The 21,237-nt window shown below is 45.6% G+C and overlaps 3 protein-coding genes and 3 long non-coding RNA genes across 6 annotated transcripts; 4 read left to right on the top strand and 2 right to left on the bottom strand.

The window, feature by feature from the left end:
* Window positions 1-162: 162 nt before the first annotated feature.
* On the top strand, window positions 163-4,660 carry umps (uridine monophosphate synthetase). The gene is made up of 11 exons (XM_040202033.2): window positions 163-404; window positions 665-932; window positions 1,062-1,215; window positions 1,720-1,844; window positions 1,928-2,115; window positions 2,199-2,296; window positions 2,375-2,535; window positions 2,625-2,742; window positions 2,842-3,017; window positions 3,107-3,221; window positions 3,396-4,660. The coding sequence occupies exons 2-11, from the start codon at window positions 783-785 to the stop codon at window positions 3,572-3,574; spliced, it is 1,464 nt and encodes a 487-aa protein (XP_040057967.2). The 5' UTR covers window positions 163-404; window positions 665-782; the 3' UTR covers window positions 3,575-4,660.
* A 1,610-nt stretch (window positions 4,661-6,270) lies between these two features.
* Window positions 6,271-7,842, top strand: LOC120834246 (uncharacterized). Its single transcript, XR_005714433.2, has 2 exons — window positions 6,271-6,344; window positions 6,444-7,842. It is a non-coding gene; the product is annotated as an uncharacterized LOC120834246 (long non-coding RNA).
* A 3,628-nt stretch (window positions 7,843-11,470) lies between these two features.
* Window positions 11,471-12,222, bottom strand: LOC120834245 (uncharacterized). Its single transcript, XR_005714432.2, has 2 exons — window positions 11,945-12,222; window positions 11,471-11,840 (listed from the first exon to the last, which is right to left on the bottom strand). It is a non-coding gene; the product is annotated as an uncharacterized LOC120834245 (long non-coding RNA).
* On the top strand, window positions 12,060-14,751 carry LOC120834243 (beta-crystallin A2). Its single transcript, XM_040202155.2, has 5 exons — window positions 12,060-12,223; window positions 12,903-13,088; window positions 13,916-14,057; window positions 14,131-14,273; window positions 14,383-14,751. The coding sequence occupies exons 1-5, from the start codon at window positions 12,060-12,062 to the stop codon at window positions 14,528-14,530; spliced, it is 783 nt and encodes a 260-aa protein (XP_040058089.2). The 3' UTR covers window positions 14,531-14,751.
* A 3,193-nt stretch (window positions 14,752-17,944) lies between these two features.
* Window positions 17,945-21,017, top strand: fev (FEV transcription factor, ETS family member). Its single transcript, XM_040202157.2, has 3 exons — window positions 17,945-18,135; window positions 18,841-18,912; window positions 19,782-21,017. The coding sequence occupies exons 1-3, from the start codon at window positions 18,087-18,089 to the stop codon at window positions 20,321-20,323; spliced, it is 663 nt and encodes a 220-aa protein (XP_040058091.2). The 5' UTR covers window positions 17,945-18,086; the 3' UTR covers window positions 20,324-21,017.
* Window positions 19,497-20,786, bottom strand: LOC144388832 (uncharacterized). The gene is made up of 2 exons (XR_013453101.1): window positions 20,732-20,786; window positions 19,497-19,911 (listed from the first exon to the last, which is right to left on the bottom strand). It is a non-coding gene; the product is annotated as an uncharacterized LOC144388832 (long non-coding RNA).
* Window positions 21,018-21,237: the final 220 nt, after the last annotated feature.

Below are 21,237 nucleotides of genomic sequence, written 5' to 3'. Positions count from 1 at the left end.
GGTTGTGTCCTTGGGTACCGAGTGTATAGGCACGATCTAAAACATTACACGTATTCTTGTGTGGACGTATGCTTTTATTTTGAAAAGCAAACATAAACCCTACACCGGAAATCACACTCCCAGCCTTGTGGTTGGTCCCGACTGATTTGCGGTTAACGCCTTTCTTTCAGATTACTATTGCGGGAAATGGATGGACCGATCCCACGGATTTTTAGGCGCGCTCCCGCTACCTCCGTGAAATGTTTAAATCTGTCACACCCTTAGGAGACAGTCTGAGCCCTTTATGAACCCGTCCTGTTAATAAACACCGGATGATAACTTTGCACGGGGGAATTATCCACAAGTCATTGCGATATCGACTTTACAAACGGGGTAACCAGGTAAAGCATGGAGAAGTAAAAAAGGTAAACAAAAAAGGACGCCGCATTTATTCGGTAAGAACGCGTAGGAACCGATTTCACAATAAGAGCCAAGTTCAAACTGTAAGACGTGTCACTTTCATTTAATTACTCAGTCGAGTCTTTATCATAGATAATAAATTAAAAAACTAAGTTCCAGTAAACGTGATTTTATATATATATATATATACGGTAATTTAGGCGTTCTATAAAACTACAAAAAAATAAAGGGCGTAAATAATTTGCTGAACTTCTTTACGTGACAGTCAGGGACGATGCTTTTACTCTGAAACGAGAGCGGAAGTGTCGTCCCCGTCAGGAAGCCCCAAACACAAGAGGAGGCAACTCAACTTCCAAAGAGGAACTTGTGTCGAGACGGACGAAATGGAAGACGGCTGCGTTGAACGTTTGGTCCTGAAGCTCCACGAGGTGAGCGGGGTGAAGTTCGGAGAGTACACGCTGAAGAGCGGCCTGCTGACGCCCATTTACATCGACCTGAGGGTCCTGGTGTCCCACCCGGCGCTCATGAACCAGGTGAGCACGTGCTGCTCCTTCCTGCGGGTGCTTCTCGCGTCTCACCCGGGCACAATCCCTGCGCGCGCAACTAATAGTTTCTGCCTCTGATTTATTGAATTTCTTTTTTCTTTTTCTTGATATCTGCAGGTTTCTAGTCTCATCTACCAGCGAGTGCAGGACGAGGGACTACAATTTGACTCCCTCTGCGGGGTTCCGTACACTGCCCTGCCCTTGGCCACCATCATCTGTTCCAGGCACGAACTGCCCATGCTCATCAGGCGGAAGGAGGCCAAGGACTATGGTTGGTGCTCACGTGACAAGATCCATAGTATTGGTTTTGTATCATCAGGGTACTTTGAAACCCTGTTGCGCCCTTGTGGGTCTAAAGGCTCACTGGTGCACATCTCTCATCAGCGATGTTAGTATCTTCTCTCTGCTGACCTTTCAGGGACTGTTACACATCATACAAACAACGGTGACCTGATTTGAAAGTTAAGATTTCCAAACAACACAACAGCACTTTTGTGATCCAGAGCTGATCGAAACTGGCTGCAGAGAAGTGAATCGTTTTGTTAAAAAAAAAAAAAAAACAGTGGACGTTGAGCCTACTGCAATGGCGTTTGACAGCCTCTCGGGCCCCATAGAGCCGGCCAGACCATTCCACGTGCATCTGCAAACGCAGATGAGGTCCATGCTGTCTGTCCATACATTCTACAGAGGCCTCGCGTAAGAGTGAAAGTGTACGACTCACCATTTTTGTATGGAAAAGGGACTGATGAGACTCCTTTTCTGAAACCCTGTCCAGGAACCAAGCGCATGGTGGAGGGCTCCTTTCGACAGGGGGACACGTGTCTGATCATTGAGGACACGGTGACCAGCGGCTGCAGCATCCTGGAGACGGCTGAGGTGCTCTACAAAGAGGGACTGAAGGTGCGTTACAGAATGATCACTGTGACGGTCTTACGAGCCCGTGAAGTCGTGGCAGTTAATGGTTTTTAAATGCTTCGCTGCAGGTGACCGACGCCGTGGTGCTGATGGACAGGGAGCAAGGCGCCGCGGAGATGTTGGCGTCTCGGGGAATCCGGCTCCACTCCCTCGTCTCCATTTTCAAGCTGCTCGAGGTGCTGCAGGCGGCCGACCGCATCGACGCCAAGACCGCCCAGAGCGTGAGGACGTTCATCCTGGAAAACAACATGTTCAGGTGCAGCCTCTCGTTTTGTTTTTTTTTACGGCGAGGACAGTTTGTGTGCACGTGCGCGCTGACGCTGCAACCTCGTCTTCTAGCCGCAAGGACGATAATGGCAACGGTTTCCCGGCCACCAAGAAGACGTGCGTGCAGAGGAGCGCGGAGCTGAGCTACGCAGACCGAGCCAAACTACCAAGTATGTAGCCGCCCCTCCCTCCCCCCCGGTGGGGTTTGTGTAGTGGCGCTCTTCACCCCCGCCCCCTTTCGTCCGCAGACGTCCACCCTATGGCGTCCCGGCTGCTGACCGCCATGGAGGAGAAGCAGTCGAACCTCTGCGTGTCCGCCGACGTGACGAGCAGCGAGGAGCTCCTTCGGCTGGCGGACACTCTGGGCCCCGCCATCTGCGTGCTGAAGACCCACGTGGACATCCTGCAGGTGGGCCGTGCCGCCGGTTCATATTTCACAAGCGCGACACTGTGGGGAACCCGGGAAAAGTCGAATGCACGTCTCGCGTCTGCCCACAGGACTACACCGCGGCCTTCGGCCAGAAGCTGCAGGCGCTGGCCGAGAAACACAACTTCCTCGTCTTTGAAGATCGCAAGTTCGCCGACATCGGGAACACGGTCAAGCACCAGTACGAAGGTAACGCCATTCCCGTATTCTCCAACGTGTGACATGCGCTTTGCTTCAAGATCCCTTTGGAGGAATTGGGTGTCTTCACCTTCCTCATCCATTTCCCAGGTGGGTTGTACCAGATCTCCTCCTGGTCCCACATGGTGAACGCCCATGCGGTGCCGGGTCCCGGTGTTGTGAAGGGCCTGAGTGCAGTCGGGAAGCCTCTGGGCCGCGGCTGCTTGCTCATAGCACAGATGAGCTCCCAGGGGTCACTGGCTACCGGTGAATACACACGGGCTGTGGTAAGCGCACCTCGGCGTTCTCTCCGGTGTCTTTTTTGTTTGTTTCTCACCGGTTTACAGTTGATCTCAGTTACCCGTCGTCTTCCCAGCTGGCGATGGCGGAGGAGCAGCTCGACTTTGTGATTGGGTTCATCTGTGGCTCTAAAATCACCGAGAGGCCGGAGTTCATCCACATGACCCCCGGCGTCCAGATGCAGGCCGGAGGTACATTTGAATTCTTTTTTTTTTTTTAATTAAAAAAGGAAAAAAATGGTTTCTTTTTGGTGCGGTAGCTCCTCTTGAACACAAGGTGGCGCTATAGTATAGTAAATGACGCTCTATTGATATTCCCCCACTTACTCCTGAACAAACAACCTTTCAACCGTCCCTCTCGCGCAGGCGATGGGTTGGGCCAGCAGTACGCCACCCCGGAGGAAGTCCTTTACGAGAAAGGCTCTGACGTCATCGTCGTCGGTCGGGGGATCCTGGAGGCCCCCGATAGGCTGAAGGCGGCTGAATCGTACAGGAAGTCGGGCTGGGAGGCCTACACAAAGAGACTGGGCCACAGTGGCCAATAGGAGGGCGCAGCGTTGCGTCGGGTTTCAGATTTAATGAAGACTTCTGCGGCTGACCACTAAGTATTTTCTCTTTTAAAGGAACGCGAGTGATTCACGTGTTCACTTCACTGTTGAAACGTACGTGAACGCAAACCTTTGATTCCTCGGTATTGATGAGCTGCTTCAACTGTGTTCCTCTGATTCGCCTCGTATCAATGACCTGGACCTAAAGTCTGCTCTGGTACATCCGACCAGGATTAAACAGATTTGAGGAAATGTATCAGTATTTCTTACCATTTAAGAGTTAGAATGTATAAATAAAATGTGGATTATCTTGAAATGCCAGTCTTTCTGTTTGCTAACTTTGCTAACTGTTTGCTAGCTTCCGGACTCCTAAAATTCCCCTGGGGATTTGTTTGTTAACGCAGGATTGGGAGGAGTTGTTCCCTTCAGAGAGACGCCAGCTTCCAGTCGGGATGAAGCTCTTCGTTTCTGTGTTTGCGTTAAAGCAACCGTTGCAATAACAGTCTAACTTTGTAACAGTTTTGACTTTTGAGCTTGTAATTTGGGGAATATTCTGCTGTGGTCTCAAGCATCATGTCAGACACACTTTTTGGTCTTTTCAACTCCCTTAGGTTATTAAAGTCTGGTTTGGAACAGTTTCCTCTGCCACGTTTCAATATGGTGGGGACTTTAGTTTTAGTTTTTGTTGTTGTTTTTTTACTTAAAATGGAAAATACTGAGGTAAAGAAATCACTTTCCTAGACCGATTCAGTCATGTGACTTGATCAGGGATATCACTTGTTCTTTGTAAGAAGAGACGAGTTGTTTTAAGACACGAGGGCAGTTCCTGTCAGTTTGGGGTTCCTCCCTTTAGAAGCAAACCTTTTTATTTACAGTGTGTCCGGGAGCCATAACTGTTACTAATAGAGCTACATCAATCATTCATTACCTTATCACTTGGTTGAATGGATGTAAAGTTAATCTGATTTTTTTTTTTTTTCCCTCCGTCTGCATTAATAAAGACATGTCATGTGTTTCGGGGAGCTGAGACTTGATACTTGTTTCGATAAATGTTACAATAAAAAAAAACTTACTTACTTTTCACATGAGCTTTTCACTTTTGCTGTTGCTCCACTACTATACAAATAAAAACATACTATACTGTTATTTGTGTTTGCAAGCAAGATGCCATTGGACATCTGCTATTTTGATCTTCATACTGCATTCTACCCTCAATACCTAAATGCTGATTATCCTACAGCTGAGTGTACGTTGTGATCGAGACGTCGCGAACGTACCACATTGACCAGGCAGCTACCCGAGGCCACAGAGCAGACCGGCTACCTCTGGTGTGTGAGTGCTGTGCTTGAGCTTTAAATGTAATCAGCCGAAAAGGTTGAGAGCCAGTGGGGAACCTGGACTCACTGTGTCGCTGGAACGTTAAAAGCTAACAGTGTTAATTATGGGTCTCTCAAAAAATTGCATTATCACAGGAAATTTGTTTAATTATTTCTACAAGAACCCACCATTATGGAGGCACAAATTTGCTATTAAATCACATGACATAGTCATGATCAAAAACCAATAAAGTGAGAATGCTGTTGTAATAATTCAATAAAGCAGCAGAGCCTGAGATATCCCAACTTTAATTCATCAGCATTAGTCAAACTTGGCTCCTTCAATTCCCATGATGCAACTTGACAATCGTTTAATGCACCTCCCATGCCTGTTAAATTATATCATCTTACTAAAACCCACTTTAAGATAAATAGTGACATCATCACGGTACCATTTCAAAGGGACAACAAACACAAAGGCCCAACCCCCAAATAGTAAAGAGAAGGAGCGATGTCACCCTGGAGGAAAGTCCCTCCATCCATCACTGTTCATGTTTGGTGGAACCGGTTCAGTTGTCAGTCTGGGAATGAAAAAACTTCCCCCGACCTGTTGGCTTGTTAAATCACAGAAAGATATACAGCTTACATGATTAAATTTGTTATTCAGAGGCCATTCAGCCAAAGAAAAATGGCGACACAGAGAAGAACACTGCTGTCGTTGGGCTTCAAAAAACTGCCTAACAAACGTCATTAATTAAAGGCTTCTCCTCCTCTGGTCTCCTGCTTGGAGAAGTTCGCGTTTGCCTAAATCGTTGTTGCCTCGCGTCTCCGGGGTGGATTTTCTCTCTCCGCTGGCAGTTGGAACTCGCGAGCATTTTCCTTACACAGGGAGATTTTCTCCCCAGAAGATGTGGAACAAAGTGAGCCACACCGTGAGCGGAGAGTCATTTGCGAGGCATATGACATGCAAATGATGCCCGAACGCGCTCAACTCGAATTTGAGTCATCAGGTAGCGGCCTTACAATGCACCTTTCTGCAGATCAACGCAGGCACAAAGGTCAGACACGTTGCCTGGCACAGAGGAGGGAGGGAGGGAGGGCGCTTTGGAGGGAGGAAAAGGGCTGGAAAGAATAATGCACTTTGTGTGTGTGTGTGTGTGTGTGTGTGTGTGTCTGTGTGTGTGCGCGAGCACCCCTCCCCCCTCATGTCAATATTGGATCAGAGCAACGCACCATGCGACAGGTGTCTGTGCATGCCCCGAGGATCATCCGTGTTGTTTTCATGCATGAGGGGTGGGGGGAGAAAAAGGGAGAGGGAGAGAGAGAGGGAGAGAGAGCATGTAGAGGTATAAAAGGTGTATACCTGACACAAACCCCACACATTCAATGCGTGGAGAAGGTGAACCCAGCTTGGCACCGTCTCGGCCTCCGGCGCTCTGCTTTTGGTGAAGGTAGGCTGTCAGGCTCTTGGTTCACTTTGTTTCCTCTCCTCACCAGTATCCGCTCTTCCACCTGCGTGGAGTTCTAACTTCTCCCAAATCTTCCTGCAGAGGGTTACCCAAGACGGCGGAGAGGCCAGCTGTGACTCGCTCGCGGGCCTCGACCTCCCGATCGCCCGCGGCGCACGGCGACCTTTTTCTGTGACCTTTTCACGTCCGTATTTGCTTCACGTTGAGCCACACGTACAATACCTGAAGATGAAGTTTTGTTCGTTCGGCTCGCGTTACGCAGGTACGGGTCGGCAACTGGGAAAGACACAGAGCCTGTTTCGCTGTCGAGTGTCACCTCAGACAAACGATGGAGTGCTGTTCTTTTTGTTTGAGTCGTTTGTTTTAAAGTTTGTTTTTAAGAGATGGGTGACGAGAGCCAAACCACAGCAACCAAACGTCTGGAAAATATTCAAAAATGTCAGATATTACCAAAAAGCACACAAGGCATGAGGTTCAGGAGTCTGGGCCGTTGCTTTATCTAAGGCGACGTGACGACAGCGTAGTTCGCTAACTGAAGCACCAGGTGTGCGGCATTGTGTGTCCCTTATTTGCATGCAGCTGGCAAAAGAAAGACATGTCTGCCTTGTACGACATGTTGCCTGTCTCCTGGAGTCCGAATCATTCATCTGAAGGACTGAAGGGGAAAAATAATTACAGGGTAGGTTCATTTTAAAAGACTTTTTAAATGTATTTTATTTAATTAACAACAGAAAGCACAAAAAGGGCTTCCAGCCGGTTCATTTGGTCTGAGTCAGTGATCCAGGCTATCAAGCAAGGATTGTTCATTGGTAACAAAAAAGATCCAGTTCATATTTGCGGTTAAGGTGAAAGTGATGTGAGTTCCCGTCTCAACCACTCACACACGGCCTTTGTTGCGTGATTCTCGGGTCAGTATCGATGCTGCAACTGAAACAAAGTTACATAAGAAAAGAGCCCAAGTGTTTCCCTGTGGTTCTTTCCTAGCCAGAGGTTCAACTCAGCTTTTAAGTGCCAGTTTGAGCTTCCCACTGGTTGACTTTGAAAGTATACCGAAAAGGCTGACATCCACGACGGAGAAGATCATCTGCATAACGTGTGTGTTTTTCCGTGTGTGTGTGTGTGTGCGTTTTCATTTTCATTTTCCAGCGGAGGCCTGTTCATTACCGTCCATCTCCCACGTCATGCACTGAGGCTGCAGGCGAGCAGAGAGACGGGCTTAATGGCAGCATATGTTAATCATTAAATAAACATTAACCACTCACAAACACACACCAGACATCTGATAGGGGCCATCTGCCAGTTGGACACCGTGATGCAGCATTCATCAATCACACTTTTACAAGTCAGTATACGTGTTGTTCCCTGTGTTCAGGAGTATATCTGCTTTTCAGTGCCTGATTGTGGGATGTAAATGAACGCTGGTGTTTTTTCCTTTTGTCCTGCGTTTGGATTTCAGAAAATAAAGTTGATGTTGCAGTTATGTGATTTCGCCTTGATTCAAACATTTTGCATCCCCGGGTTCGATTTGATGAATTCCATCTAAAGCAACAATGAAAAATAAAACTATATTCAGAGCTATAACCCAACATACACAAACAGATTACAACCCCCAGACTGATTTATAGAAATAATCAATTTATATGAAGAAAACTGAAGCAATTTATCTACATACAACATATACCCATAATTAATACCTCTGTTCCACTTGGCAGAATCGTCCTTTGACATTGTGTTCATTTTGGTGGATCCCCTTCACTCTTTATTGCCGTACAGAAACCTCTCACCATACGAGCAGAGGCATTAGTTGAAAGGCGGCCCGGCCTTTACCTGAGAGCATATTTGCCTCTGCTTTAAGCTCCGGTCAATATTTGCTTAACGCCGGTGGAAAGGGAAGCTTGCACTTCTCAGTATCCTGGTTACCTTGCCCCAATTTAAACTGACTATCCCAGCTGCTGCTGCTGCTGCTGCTGCTGCTCCTCCCCAGCAAACGGAGCGACGTGGAGGGATCGGCAGGTGTTTGTTTTCTGTAAAATAAAAGCGTCTTAATCGATCACAATTACAAAGGGCGTGACACCAGTGGGAAACATCGCATTGAATTCGTGGAGCGATAGCGGCAATTTCTCAGTGGGAATTTTCAAAGCAACAATTTAGAAACTTTTAAACTTTGTGTGTGTGTGTGTGTGTTAGTCACATTAGTCATATTGTACAAGACAAACATTTTCAATGAGCCTTTGAACGTTTCCCATTTGATCCCGTCCTGGTTAATTTGAGTTTTATATTCACTGCGATTTGATATAGTTTCATCTAATTGTACATGTGTTGCTTGTAAGCCTGATCCCTCCTCTGTTGATTTTATTTGGTTTGTCCATCTTTACTTCATTAAAGCGTCTAACCTGTCAGTGGAAATAAGGACACATCCGTATATTGTGATTTTGGGCAGTATAATCTAGTTTAGAGACTCGTACCGTCCCGCCCGTGGCCCTAACCGTGCTCTGCTCCACCGCTTTGCCTGAGCATCATCGAGGCCGTTGTTTGCATCTGTACAGAGGGGACATGATTACATTTGTGCTGCCTGCCCAACTGTTTGCTGCTATCTGTAAATGGGAAAGCGAGTTCTCCCCACAGGCTTTGTATGTGTGTGTGTGTGTGTGTGTGCTGCCTATGGGCTATGTGCTGTTTCCTCTGCTGTCAGTTACTGATAATGAAGAGTCATGCAAATGCTCAAGCCTCTTTCCTGCTCCCGGTTGGCTACTCCTCTCTCTCTGATATCAGGGAGTGCTTCTGGATGCAGGTGAACATTTGAGATCTCAGAAGGACGTTTTCTTTTGTAGGAAAATGAATAAGCATCCGACCACGGCAACACGCTGCTTTGTGTGCGTCTGTCATCACAATTCAATACCGATGCCTTTCTATGTGCCTCATGTGCCCGAGCACAACACACATCGAAAGCTACGTAGCATCTCGTGTCTGAGGTTTTTGCTGCAGGTAAATCAAGCTGCTTGAGTGTCCGCGCAGAGATCAGTGGGGACAAGTAGAGGCGGTGGGAGCAGATGTCCAGCTCGCGTGTCATCCTTACCTGGTTTAATCTCCACGGTAACCTTCCACCTGGAAGAGGGCATTTATTCAGTGCAATCTGTATGTCGCTGTGTGGGTTGTGCGTGTGTGTATGTGTGTGTGCGTGTGTGTGCACTTGCATGCAAACGCGGTTGTGTTAATGTAATTGCATTTACTGACTATTCAAATGGTTCCAACTCACGTTGACCCAGAAAAGAAAATATAATCAGCAGAGTTAACGCACTTATACTGTGAATATAAAAAACAGACAAAAGTTGAATGATTACAATAATGAATTGGATGATGCCAACATGTGGGGTTGGAAATTAACTCATGACTTAGTGTTAATAAAGAACCAGCCAGCAGTGTGTACTGTTTGATAAACCATTAAAAAACTGCCACCAGTTGTGTTTTTGCATTTTACTCTGTGAGTTGAATGTGCATCAATTGGTAAATGACCAATGTTCTGGTGGATTAATTCCACCTGTGATCCTTAGTAATATGTAACTAGTTGCCTAGTGTCTCGTGTGAGCAGTGAGAAGAGAAGAGTGGATTCTTTACATGGCAAGATAAGGATTCAAAGTAGAACAGTACCAGCTCTATACTGGACCACACTGTCCCCGAAAGATGCAAAATCCCTCAGGTGTATTTTACAGTTAAATTAGCCATACATGTGTGTGTGTGTGTGTGTGTGTGTGTGTGTGTGTGTGTGTGCATGCACGTGAAGGTAAGGATTTACTGCTGATCCATCTTGTCAGACATGGTGAGTAAAAGTGAAAAAGACCTGTGAGTGTGTGCTACATGAACTACATCGGGTGTGTACATACATAAAGGAAATGCACGACCCACACACGCACACACACACGCACACACACACACACACACACACACACACACACTCACACACGCACACAACATCTGTGTCTATATAAACCTGTTCTTTCACCTGCTGATCACCTGCTCTGGGTGTAAGCCTCTGATGACACACGCACACACGCACACACACACACTCATGAAGAGACATATGGAGGGACAGGGACAATGAATGAGTTAGCAGAAGACAATGAGGAAGCTGTTCATACAAGTCAACAGCTCACACATGTCCACAGGGGGAAAACACACACATATATTTACTCTGTTGACTTTTGAGGAGATTATATTCTTGTGTTCATGTTTTAGCTCCCAGAATGTGGAAAAGTGACACACAGCCACACATACACCGTCTGTCATAGTTGTTTCTGACGATACTTCCAAATGAACTCTATTTCAGTCCCTTGTCTATAGTTTGCTCTGTTGTAATGATTGTACTATAACAATAATTATTTGCCACCCAAACAAAAAATAGCAGGCCAATTGTACAGGTTTAGGTTGAGTGTAATGCACACATTGACCGTTAGATGTCACCAATGATGAATGTAGCAAATCCCTCATATCCTTGTCGTTATGCAACGCTGTTGAAACAGTGGTGCATTTAATAATTTCAAAACGTGCAGGATTAAATACAAGGGAAGGAATATAATTAATGTGCGGAAAGCTTGATTTTTAAATTTTAAATGTGGATCTGGAACTGATGGTTTGCTAGTGTTCATGTGTTGTCATCACACTCCAAATCGTCACGTATATAAATTTGCTATTTAATATTTGTTTGTTTTGAATCATATACTATCTGTAATGTTGAAATCTAAATGTGTATTTTATTATATTGAATGTGGCCTCACACAAAGGGAAAGAAACAATACTGATAACATAAAATTATTGTTAGAGGCCCACAAAAGAATAATATAAAAGATGACTATGAAATGTTTTTTATTCGCTAATGTTGATATTAGTGCAGGTGTATTTTTTCTAATATACACTGTAGCTGTTTGCAGAAGTCTAACAATGAAGACAAATCCATAATCAATTGTAGTAATGGTAGAAACTGATGACACTTCAAAACACTGTATTTGAACCTGGTATGCCTGTATTTTAGCCATTTAAATATAGGTGCTAACATCTAACTTATCTTATTTCACTGATTCTGAATCCACTATTTGAAAAGCAAAAGAAACACGTACAGATAAGATTTATTCAGAAAAATCACATATATTGAATCATCATGGGCATTTGAAATAGGTATTAAGCTACAAATAAAAATGCAATTGAATAGAAATACAATTCCATCTTACAATTTGATGTTTTACAATGTGATCAGAGTGTGTTGGATAAGCTACAGTGCCACCGATGCCTTTTCTTGAAGCATATATTGTGACAAACTATAATCAGGAGCGTAAGTCAGGTTCCCCAAAAGCACTGGTCGGATAATACGGCTATTTGAAGCTTTTTTACTACAGCAGTTCTTGCAGTAGATGAAGACGCCCATCAGATGGAAGGAGCCCGTGTCCCTGCGCCTTGTGCCCACCTCTACTTTCGCATTGAGTTTACCTTCAGCCGAGAGAGAAAGAGAGAAAGAGAGAGAGAGGGGATCAGCTCCCAGAATGTGTCCATTATCCTGCCACACCAATCAAACTGTTGTGTCAGTGCGTTACCATTGTGTGCTCCCGGGTCCGTTCGCCACCGGCCGCGGCTGCCAGATTGATGACTGCGTTAGTTTGAGGCTCTGAGGACAATGGCGCTCTGGAGCCTCCACAAAGCGCCGGGCTAATGCTTCCCTTTCAGCTGGCCCCCTGCTCAGCTGCTGAGTGTGCAAGGCTGCCGGGGCAAATGGAGCGGCGCAGGTCCAGTGGGCCCGCGCCCTATAAAAACACGGGCGAGGGTCTCTCCCCCGACATTGATTACACTGGATCTGTCCCACCTCAGTACCGTCTGTGAGTATATCAGCAAGCGGCCTCAGACCCAGCCAAGAGGCTGCAATGGGGAGACGGCTACGTGTGCCGGGGAGGAGCCCAACGGCCACCCAGATGCTGCCCACAGTGTCGGATAGACAGACATGCAATTTGATTGAGACTTGATTGGCTAAGAAGTAAAAAAAAAAAAAAAAAAATCATTGCTTTCATCTTTAAGGGGAAAATAGTCGTTTTAGCGGGAGATGCTGGCAAGATGGGGCTTTGCTGTTGTGCCCGTGTTTAGCTTGTAGATATCGAACCAATCTTCTTCTCAAACCAGACGTTTAATGTGTTTTAAGTTTTCATCTTCAAAGCTGAAGGATTTAAGCAAAGCACGGTCAGCGACTCCTGTTAGAAGCGATCCGTTATTCTGGTGTTGCAGACAGCATGCCGGCAGATGTTTGACTTTACGTAACAGTGGTTGCACCATTCAAGGGAAAGGAGACCTGCCTGTTACTCTAGATTGCATCTCTCATATGGGAATAGAGACAAATCTAAACTACAGAGGAATGGAAGCACGATGAATGACAGGAATAGTTCCCTTCCTGTGACACTGTTGGGTGGAAATGATTTGCTTGTTGGTCAGCAGGTCGTGTTGTGATTTTGAGTTGATTTTCCATCTATTCGCACTGATTATTTTCAACCTTCCGTCTTGTCAAAGAGTAACACACAAGGGAGAAGCAGCAGCCATGAACACTCAACAGATGGAGCAGATGGGCCAGTTCAAGATCACAGTCTGGGAGGAGGAGAACTTCCAGGGCAAGCGCTGTGAGTTCATGCTGGAGTGCCAGAACATCATGGAGAGGGGCTTCAACAAGATCCGCTCCATCAAGGTGGAGAACGGACCGTAAGTCCACCTCGCGTCGTAGGGAACCCTCCTCTTTGACCTCCTCATTCCGTCTTCTCTGTGGATCATACACAGTGTTGTGATTTTACTGGAATCCGGTTGAAATTTGTACGTAACCAAATACATAATGAGAGCGGCGGGAATGATACTCCACACTCTGTTGGTCTGTAGTCTTAAATGAACACACATTGCTGCTTAAAAATGACATTTTACAAAACCATAACAGTACTTTGAAAGAAATACATTATTGGCTCCTCTTGCAATTCTAATTTCATCTGCTTGAACAGTTCTGATTAAAGACCAAACGGCCTAAACACAGAGTCAGAACAACCAAACCCATGAATTACAGCTTTTATTGCAATCGCTACTTGGCATGGATCGTTTGCACGTGTGTGTGTGTGTGTGTGTGCGCATGCATCCAAGTGTATCCCTGTTGTGATATGAGTTGGACGTGTGCAGCTGGCGGCTATGAGCCCGAGCGGCTGGCTGACTGACTGGCGATCAGATAAAAAGCCGTGGGTGCAGCAGCCGCAGCAGCAGCAGTGTTTCATGTTTGCTTTGTGCTCCCTTTGACAAAAGAAGCTGCTTTTTGTTTTCTCCCGGAGCCGTCCTCTGGGCTCTGTGGCATCCAGCGTTGTTGCACTAAAACTCATTTTTATTTAGTGGTTCTTTGTAGTCTGTATTTTAGAATTCTATCAATAAGTTATTAATTATCCATTTCGAGCTATTCTACATGTCAGCTCATTTAACATCAGCATTTCAATCCTTGTCCCTCTTTCCCCGTCGCCCCCCCCCTCGCGTCCCTGCGCCTCGTCTTTCCACTGCAGCTGGGTGGGTTTCGAGTACCCCGAGTTCCAGGGACAGCAGTTCATCCTGGAGAAGGGAGACTACCCTCGCTACGAGGCCTGGAGTGGAAACAGCAGCTACAGAACCGAGCACATGCTTTCCTTCAGGCCCATCAAGTGCGCTGTAAGTCCAGTTCCGCTGGTCCCGCTCGGCGGCTTTTTTCTTCTTCGGTGGCTGACCTGCTTCCTCTCCGCAGAACCACAGCGACAGCAAGGTGACCCTGTACGAGTGCGAGGACTTCCAGGGCCGGAAGTTTGAGATGTGTGACGACTACCCCTCCCTACAGGCCATGGGCTGGTGCAGCAAGGAGGTGCCCTCCATCAAAGTCAACTCAGGAGCGTAAGTCACACGTCGGCGTCCGTCTCTTTGGTCACGTTGTAGAAATGCTAGCTGTCATTCATCAAGCAGATCGCTCTCTGGGATCTGACCTCTCTCTCTCTGTGTGCAGCTGGGTGGCCTACCAGTTCCCTGGTTACCGTGGCTACCAGTACATCCTGGAGAGAGACAGACACCAAGGCGAGTACAGAAAGTACAACGAGTTCAGCACCCAGGCGCACACCAACCAGGTGCAGTCCATCCGTAGGATCCAGCACTAAGCCTTCCTTCAGCCTGCCCGACCCGACCCGACCCGAAAAGTAAAAAAGACCCCCCCCCCGTTCCTCGACATGAACCCCCAGACAGGCGGCTCTCGCAGAACAGTAGACGGACAAACTCCTCCTATGACTCTGTGGCTCTGCATGTATGGGCACCTACTACTTCTTCCACCTGGCTAAAGCATGTTCTAGGAATAGCAAATAAAGGCTTTTCTTCAAAACTAGAGACTGTTGGTTGGTTTTTTATTTTTTTTACGTTCTTTTCACAATCACCAAAATGAAATAAAACACAGTTAGGGCTGAAGATGTGTAACCGTGTTCTTATCAGACTGTGAGAGAGAGCACCAGATCGCATGTGTTTTCATTTGTTTCATTCTGTTACAATCCTAATTAAGCAGCAAAGGGAGGGACAATAAGAAAGAGCCACCGATAACCTGCTCTGCCCACATCCTCCTCCGATAGCCAGCCGAGCACTGAACAAACAAATGTACAATCATGTTAAACCTTTCATTTGAATCCTCTTTTGAAAATAGACTGAAATCACATTCAGACTTTGCTGATCTTGTTCTTTTTACTCAATACGGCAAAAGTGCTGCGTAGCAGACACACAGTAGTACTACTACAGTAAATACATCTGCTGATGGCAGCAGCCCGTGGACGTATGTAAAGTCTTCAGTCACTGACGTTAGAGATAATATCAAACGAGGGTTTCCCCCCCAGACCAGCTGTAAAGCAAAATAAATACACGTAATGCTTCGACGAAACAGGTTTGAAAGCCAAGCATCACTTGAGTCTGTCATATTCATGGAACCCATGCAGGTAAACTTCCAGTCCTGATAAATCCATCATGTGCAAAACATCAGCCTTCCACAAGTTGCGTTATTCTAGTTTTAATTGGTGAAAACCGTAGCATGTGTGATGATTTCTAGACCCCAACTACTGACACTCCCTTTGTGTCGTAAACACAGTGAAATCAATAAAATCCAAGAGTTCCTTTGCACACAACCAACTATTAAAAGTCCACTAGCTTAGCATCTGTTTGCTCATTGTAATGTTTATCTTCCAGTCACATCATGTCACAGGGATCCTGGAGTGTGTTTGCCTCCACACACACACACACACACACACACACACACACACACACACGCGCACACGTCTCCTGTTGGTCCAGGACACGGGAGTTTGTGTCACACGCCCACGAGCATGCGGCGGCTCACCGTCCCACACCCAAAAAAACAGGATCTTTTAATAAATGTGTAACCGTGCACACACACACACACCTTTCTCAAACATGCATTCCTCTGCAGACAGATTAAAGCGGCTCTCGCTCGGCCCCGTCGAGGAGTCGCACCTGAGAGGTGCAGGAAGCCGCAAACCCCTCCGGAGCACCGAGGTGAGTGAGTTAAGTGTCCGTGTTTGTTGGTGTCACTCGTTTAGGATTAAGATGTGTTTGTAAGACGTACTTGCAGTTTTATTTGTTGAGACGTTGACTTCATTGATCGTTTTGCAAACTCTGTATAACCTTCATACATAAGAGGCGAGGAGTTTAATGCGATATGATCAAAGAAAACAAAGAAAAATGCCTTTATGATGTTTCAGTATTACTTGTTTTCGTCTTTTTCTCAGTGGATTTCTTGCCTCCTGCTTTCTTTTTTACCTGGATCAGTACGGTCTCGCTTTCGAGGCTTGTTTTAAGTTGCCTGCGACTCTTATTTGGACACAGGCAGCTAAAGCAAGTCTGGGACGCCGGTGACACACCGACTGAGCCGAGGCCCGGTGAACCGCCTCCGTGTGAAGAATGGAGAATCTTTCCATCTCCTCCACCAGGACGAAGCGTCACAGGAGTGGGGGGGGGGGGGGGGGGGGGGTATTTGCTAATTAATTCTCCGTTGATCTTCTGCACCAGATTTCCTCCTCTTTGTCTGTGAGGAGAAACCGTGATATCACACAGTTATAATCTTTAAACTAATGAGACACTCAAAGGCCTTCTTAATCTGATGCATCTGTTTTTTCTCCTTTACAATCATGAGACCGATACCTCACAATCAACAGCCTATGAATAAACAAAATAACCTGAATGTGGCCTGATGGTATATGTGAGTTTGCATATGGGCTGAAATAATATGAATGATTAGCACACATTTTACTGTCAACTCAGTCAACACAAGGCTGTGTGTTCAACGTGGGATTTAGATTCTCTGCAGGGTACACGTGGTATAACTTAATCTCAATGTACATTAAGTGCAAAGTGCAAATACTGGTCATGAGTTATTCCGGTCGAAGTGTTGTTGGCAGATTTCTTCTCTCCGTCTCTTCTGAAACAATGATTTCTTTCTGAGGGTGTGATCATGCGTCTGTTCATGTCGTGACACAATTGCGTTTGGACCGGACAAACCGGATGCCAAAAGACACAAAATACCCTTTCAGAGTCGTTCCTGTGTCTCTGTCGGAGTGTTGTCATCATTCCGTTTTTAAAAAGTTTTAAAATGAGTCTGTTGCTTTGTCTCGATTCAATCACTCTCATTGAAGGAATAGTCAAGAAAACATTCAGGGAAACAATGAAGTGGAACTCTGGTGGACACAAGACATGAATTGATGCACAGGGTGTGTTTTAACGCACAAACATTCAATGAATCATCTCTTTAAATTATTATTTGTTTGAAACACCAGAGCAGAGAACTATTATAACAATAAAGCCCTGGATTGATTGCATTGAACAATATCAGAGAGATTGTCTGTTGATTATGATTCAAAGGTGATATAAATCAATCTCTAACAATTATGAAATGCTATGATCGCGGTTTTATTTACTCAACATTTCTGCATTTGCCTCTAAATCCTTGTGAATGGAAAAACTTCAAAATAGCACAGTTGTAATGAAAGGACTAATAGTAAGGGTTTATATACTAAAGGGTGATGGAGCCCACGCAGCTTCACACAGTCCACTGACTCTGGAAAACACAACAATTAGGAAAACAATGATAATGTCAGTGAGCATCAGAAGCCTTGGTTTTAAAGTTACAACCCCCAATTGAGGCTATATAACCTTAAACCCACCAACAGAAGGTCCCGGGGGAGGAAATGTCCCTGCTTTCTCATGTGCACTGAAGCGTCCCTTTCAAGGTAAATATTCTTTTCCCAACGCCAAATAGGTCTTTGCTGTTTGCCGAGAGGTAAAGAGGCAGAAAAGTGAGGAGGATCTGAACTGGTTTCCATGTCAAACACTTCAATTCACCATAGAAACTCAGATCTTAACGCGGAAACTTTATTAAACTGTGATGGTGGATTGATAAGGGCCCAATTTCTATCGGCCTCTTTTTATTGTGGGCACCAGGCGGGCTGACAGAGGTAAATTGCTCTTTTAATTAAAGCAATGCACCAGGGGAAATTGCTGTCTGAATATTGTCTCAGAGATGGGGGCCAGTGACAGTTGCCTGGAAACTTCAATCTGTCCACCCGCATTTATTCCAGATCACAGTTATGAGATAAAGTTTAATAAAAATCTTTTCCTCCGCCACCAACGAAATGAAATCCAACCCATTCTGAACCACCGAACACAATGAGACAGGACGGCGGAGGAAGCCTCATGTTCAACATGTATCTCTCAGGTTCGTCATTTTGTCCCGTGAGGAAGGATAGAAAAAGGCGGCCATGCGACGTCTTGGAGTTCTGCCGCGTGTGCGGAGCGTCGCGCGCGGCGGCGGCGGCGGCGGCGGCGCTCCGCGCGCGACGCTCCGCATTGTTCAGCTTATTCAATCTGGAAGCCCGCGTGCTCTTTTGTCGGAAATCGGAAATCCTTTTTCCTGGACGCGTTTCCTGGCTTCTCGGGAGACGAGACCGACCGCAGGGACGACGCGAAGTCTCGCATTCGACTGCGACCGGTTGAGGATACGATTAGGAGTTTTAATCAATTCGACCGTTTGTGGAGATTCTGCCGTGATTTATTTTTTTATTTGGTTTGGGTCTAACGCACCGGGCCGGTTGATTTTACCGCGGCTTTTAACACTTATATACGAGATTTATCGCTGAAAACAGGTCCACGAGGTTTATGCGATTGAATTCACCCCTTTCAACCTTTTTTTTTTTTTTTTTTTTTTTAAATCGATCTGTTACTACTAAATAAATGTCGTCGAAATAGAAACAGAGAAGTTGTTCTCTTGACTCTCTTGAAGAAAAATGAGAAAATAAGAGTATTTTGAACTGATTCCAAGAAGAAGAAAAAACTACGACTACTGAAATGATAGATATGAATTAGACAGCAGGCCTTGGCGGGATGGACAGATGATGCTGACAATGTGTGTGTTTGATTTCAGATCCAACAGATTCTCTGTTGAAGGAAAGCAAAGGAACATCTTGGGGTCCACTAAACACAGGAGTACAAAAAGGTAAGACCATTTCCTGCACCTTATACTTATTGTCATAGGGCACCGTTATTTTATATGAATTGTTTTAATTACACGAGAGAAGCCAATACTAATATTCCTGATTAAATAATAACGGTGGAAAAACACTTGTAATTGCAGTTTTGTTCTGGAGTTATTAAAGAAAAAGCCTCTGAGGCTAATCCCCCAAAAAGGAATTTAAAATTTGAAGGAATAATCACTTACCAGATTAATACTAAAAAATGAATTTATTATTTGATTACATTTGTTTTAAGGGTCATTTCATTTAACCACGGTTTGTAATTGATAGTCGATATAAAACAAAGTCCGCATGTTCCCTTTGTAGCTGCATTATGTTTATTGGACACAGATTTCATTTCATTTCATTTACTGACGCTATTCGTCTCACCCCATCACAGGGTGCACCCCAAAATGATTTCATCTCAAAATGTGTCTCATCGTAAAAACTAATCACACTAAATTAGAATATTAAATTAAGATAGAATAATAACTAAAATCTGCCAGGTTTCTAAACACGTTTGAAACATCTGATGATTTAACAGACACGTAGATGAACACCTGCAACTGCCTGTAAGATCTTGATTTATTGTGATCAATAATAATAACAATAATAGTACAATGCATTTTAATAAAAACACGATATGCATTTAAAAACATGTTATCCGACGAAGAAAGAGTTCTCCTCGGGATGCAAAGACATTTTATAAATGGTGTTAACTCTGCATTTTCTATTCAAAGTGCAGTGACGGGTCTTTCAATGCATCTCATTCATATTAGTTTGCTTTGCAAAAAAATAAAAAAAAATCTCCCTATATAATCTAATCGTTTCCATCCAATCACTGTGCACACAGGCAGCGGTCAGATCCAGCTGTGGCAGTTCCTGCTGGAGCTCCTCTCCGACAGCGCCAACATGTCGTGCATCGCCTGGGAGGGCACCAACGGCGAGTTCAAGCTCATCGACCCGGACGAGGTGGCCCGGCGCTGGGGGGAGCGCAAGAGCAAACCCAACATGAACTACGACAAGCTGAGCCGCGCGCTGCGCTACTACTACGACAAGAACATCATGACCAAAGTCCACGGCAAGCGCTACGCCTACAAGTTCGACTTCCACGGCCTGGCGCAGGTGTGCCAGCCGTCCACCACGGAGCAGGCCATCTACAAGTTCCAGGGGAACTTCTCCCCGATTCCCTTCGCCGGGATTTCCAAACTGAACCTCGTGGCCCCCGGGGTGGGCCCGCCGGGCTTCTCCTACTGGCCCGGCACCCCTCCGTCGGCCCTGTATCACACCCACAACCTCCAGCCGCCGGGGCCCTTCGGCACCGTGTCCCCGTCCCACATCAGCTGCGTCAACAGCATCAACGGCCTGACCGGCATCAACAACCACTACAATTGACGCTCGATTCATGGCTGTGGAACAGGAGAAATTACCGACAAACACCGTAAAACAGCAACGAACGGAGAGAGGCGACAGAGGCAAATATTGCATTCTCTTGGTTAGGATTTATCTCTACCCCCCCCCCGACACGTAACGATAGAATTAACAGCATTAATTTAAACATGTAATTGCGAGACGTCTGACGAGTACGTAAACAAACACAATAGGATTAACCCAGTTTAACCTTTAAACCAAGACTTAGTGTCGCGGGTGATTTATTGAATCCACCGAGGGCCGCCTGTGAAATGACGCACGGTATTTAAACACGTGTGCACTCAACTCGAAAATAGCAGAGAGCGGGTTTTTTTTTAACGAAAAAATGATTCTAAAAAGCAGGTGATTTAAACAGAGGCTGTGTTTTTATACCTATCACATCTCACCCACGTCTGCTCCTTTGCTGCCTCTCGTCCTTGATTGCTGTGCTCGTTTTCACGTACAGGTGGGTGTTTTTGCTGCAACTTGGTGAGCGTGTCACCAATTGTGTCTGGACGATTGGCGCCCTCTTGTGGTCAAAGGATGCCAGTTTTCTTTCACTGAGCCATCACCACTTGACGACGCTCTGCTGAAATATATTATCTTTGCAATTACAGTTTACCCCAACGTCCTGTTATAAGAAAGTACAACTTGCAATACAAATAAACCAGTACAGAAACATAGTCGTCGTTTGTGTGAAATAAACTCTGAATGATGAATGAGAGGAACTGTGAATTCAGGAAACCTGTAAATATCGTGTATGCTGTTGTAGAGGCCGGCTCGGGCTCTTGCTGCTTCTAAGTGATTTGTGATTGGATTACACGGCAGTCATTTACACAGCTTCTTACTGTAGGCAAGCCAGCCAAACTAATACAAAACCAATGAAGTAAATAAAATGT

Source organism: Gasterosteus aculeatus, chromosome 16 (assembly GCF_964276395.1).
Source record: "Gasterosteus aculeatus chromosome 16, fGasAcu3.hap1.1, whole genome shotgun sequence".
NCBI lineage: Eukaryota > Metazoa > Chordata > Actinopteri > Perciformes > Gasterosteidae > Gasterosteus > Gasterosteus aculeatus.
The sequence above is the reverse complement of the archived record's forward strand: the minus strand, read 5'-3'. Positions and strand labels throughout refer to the sequence as shown.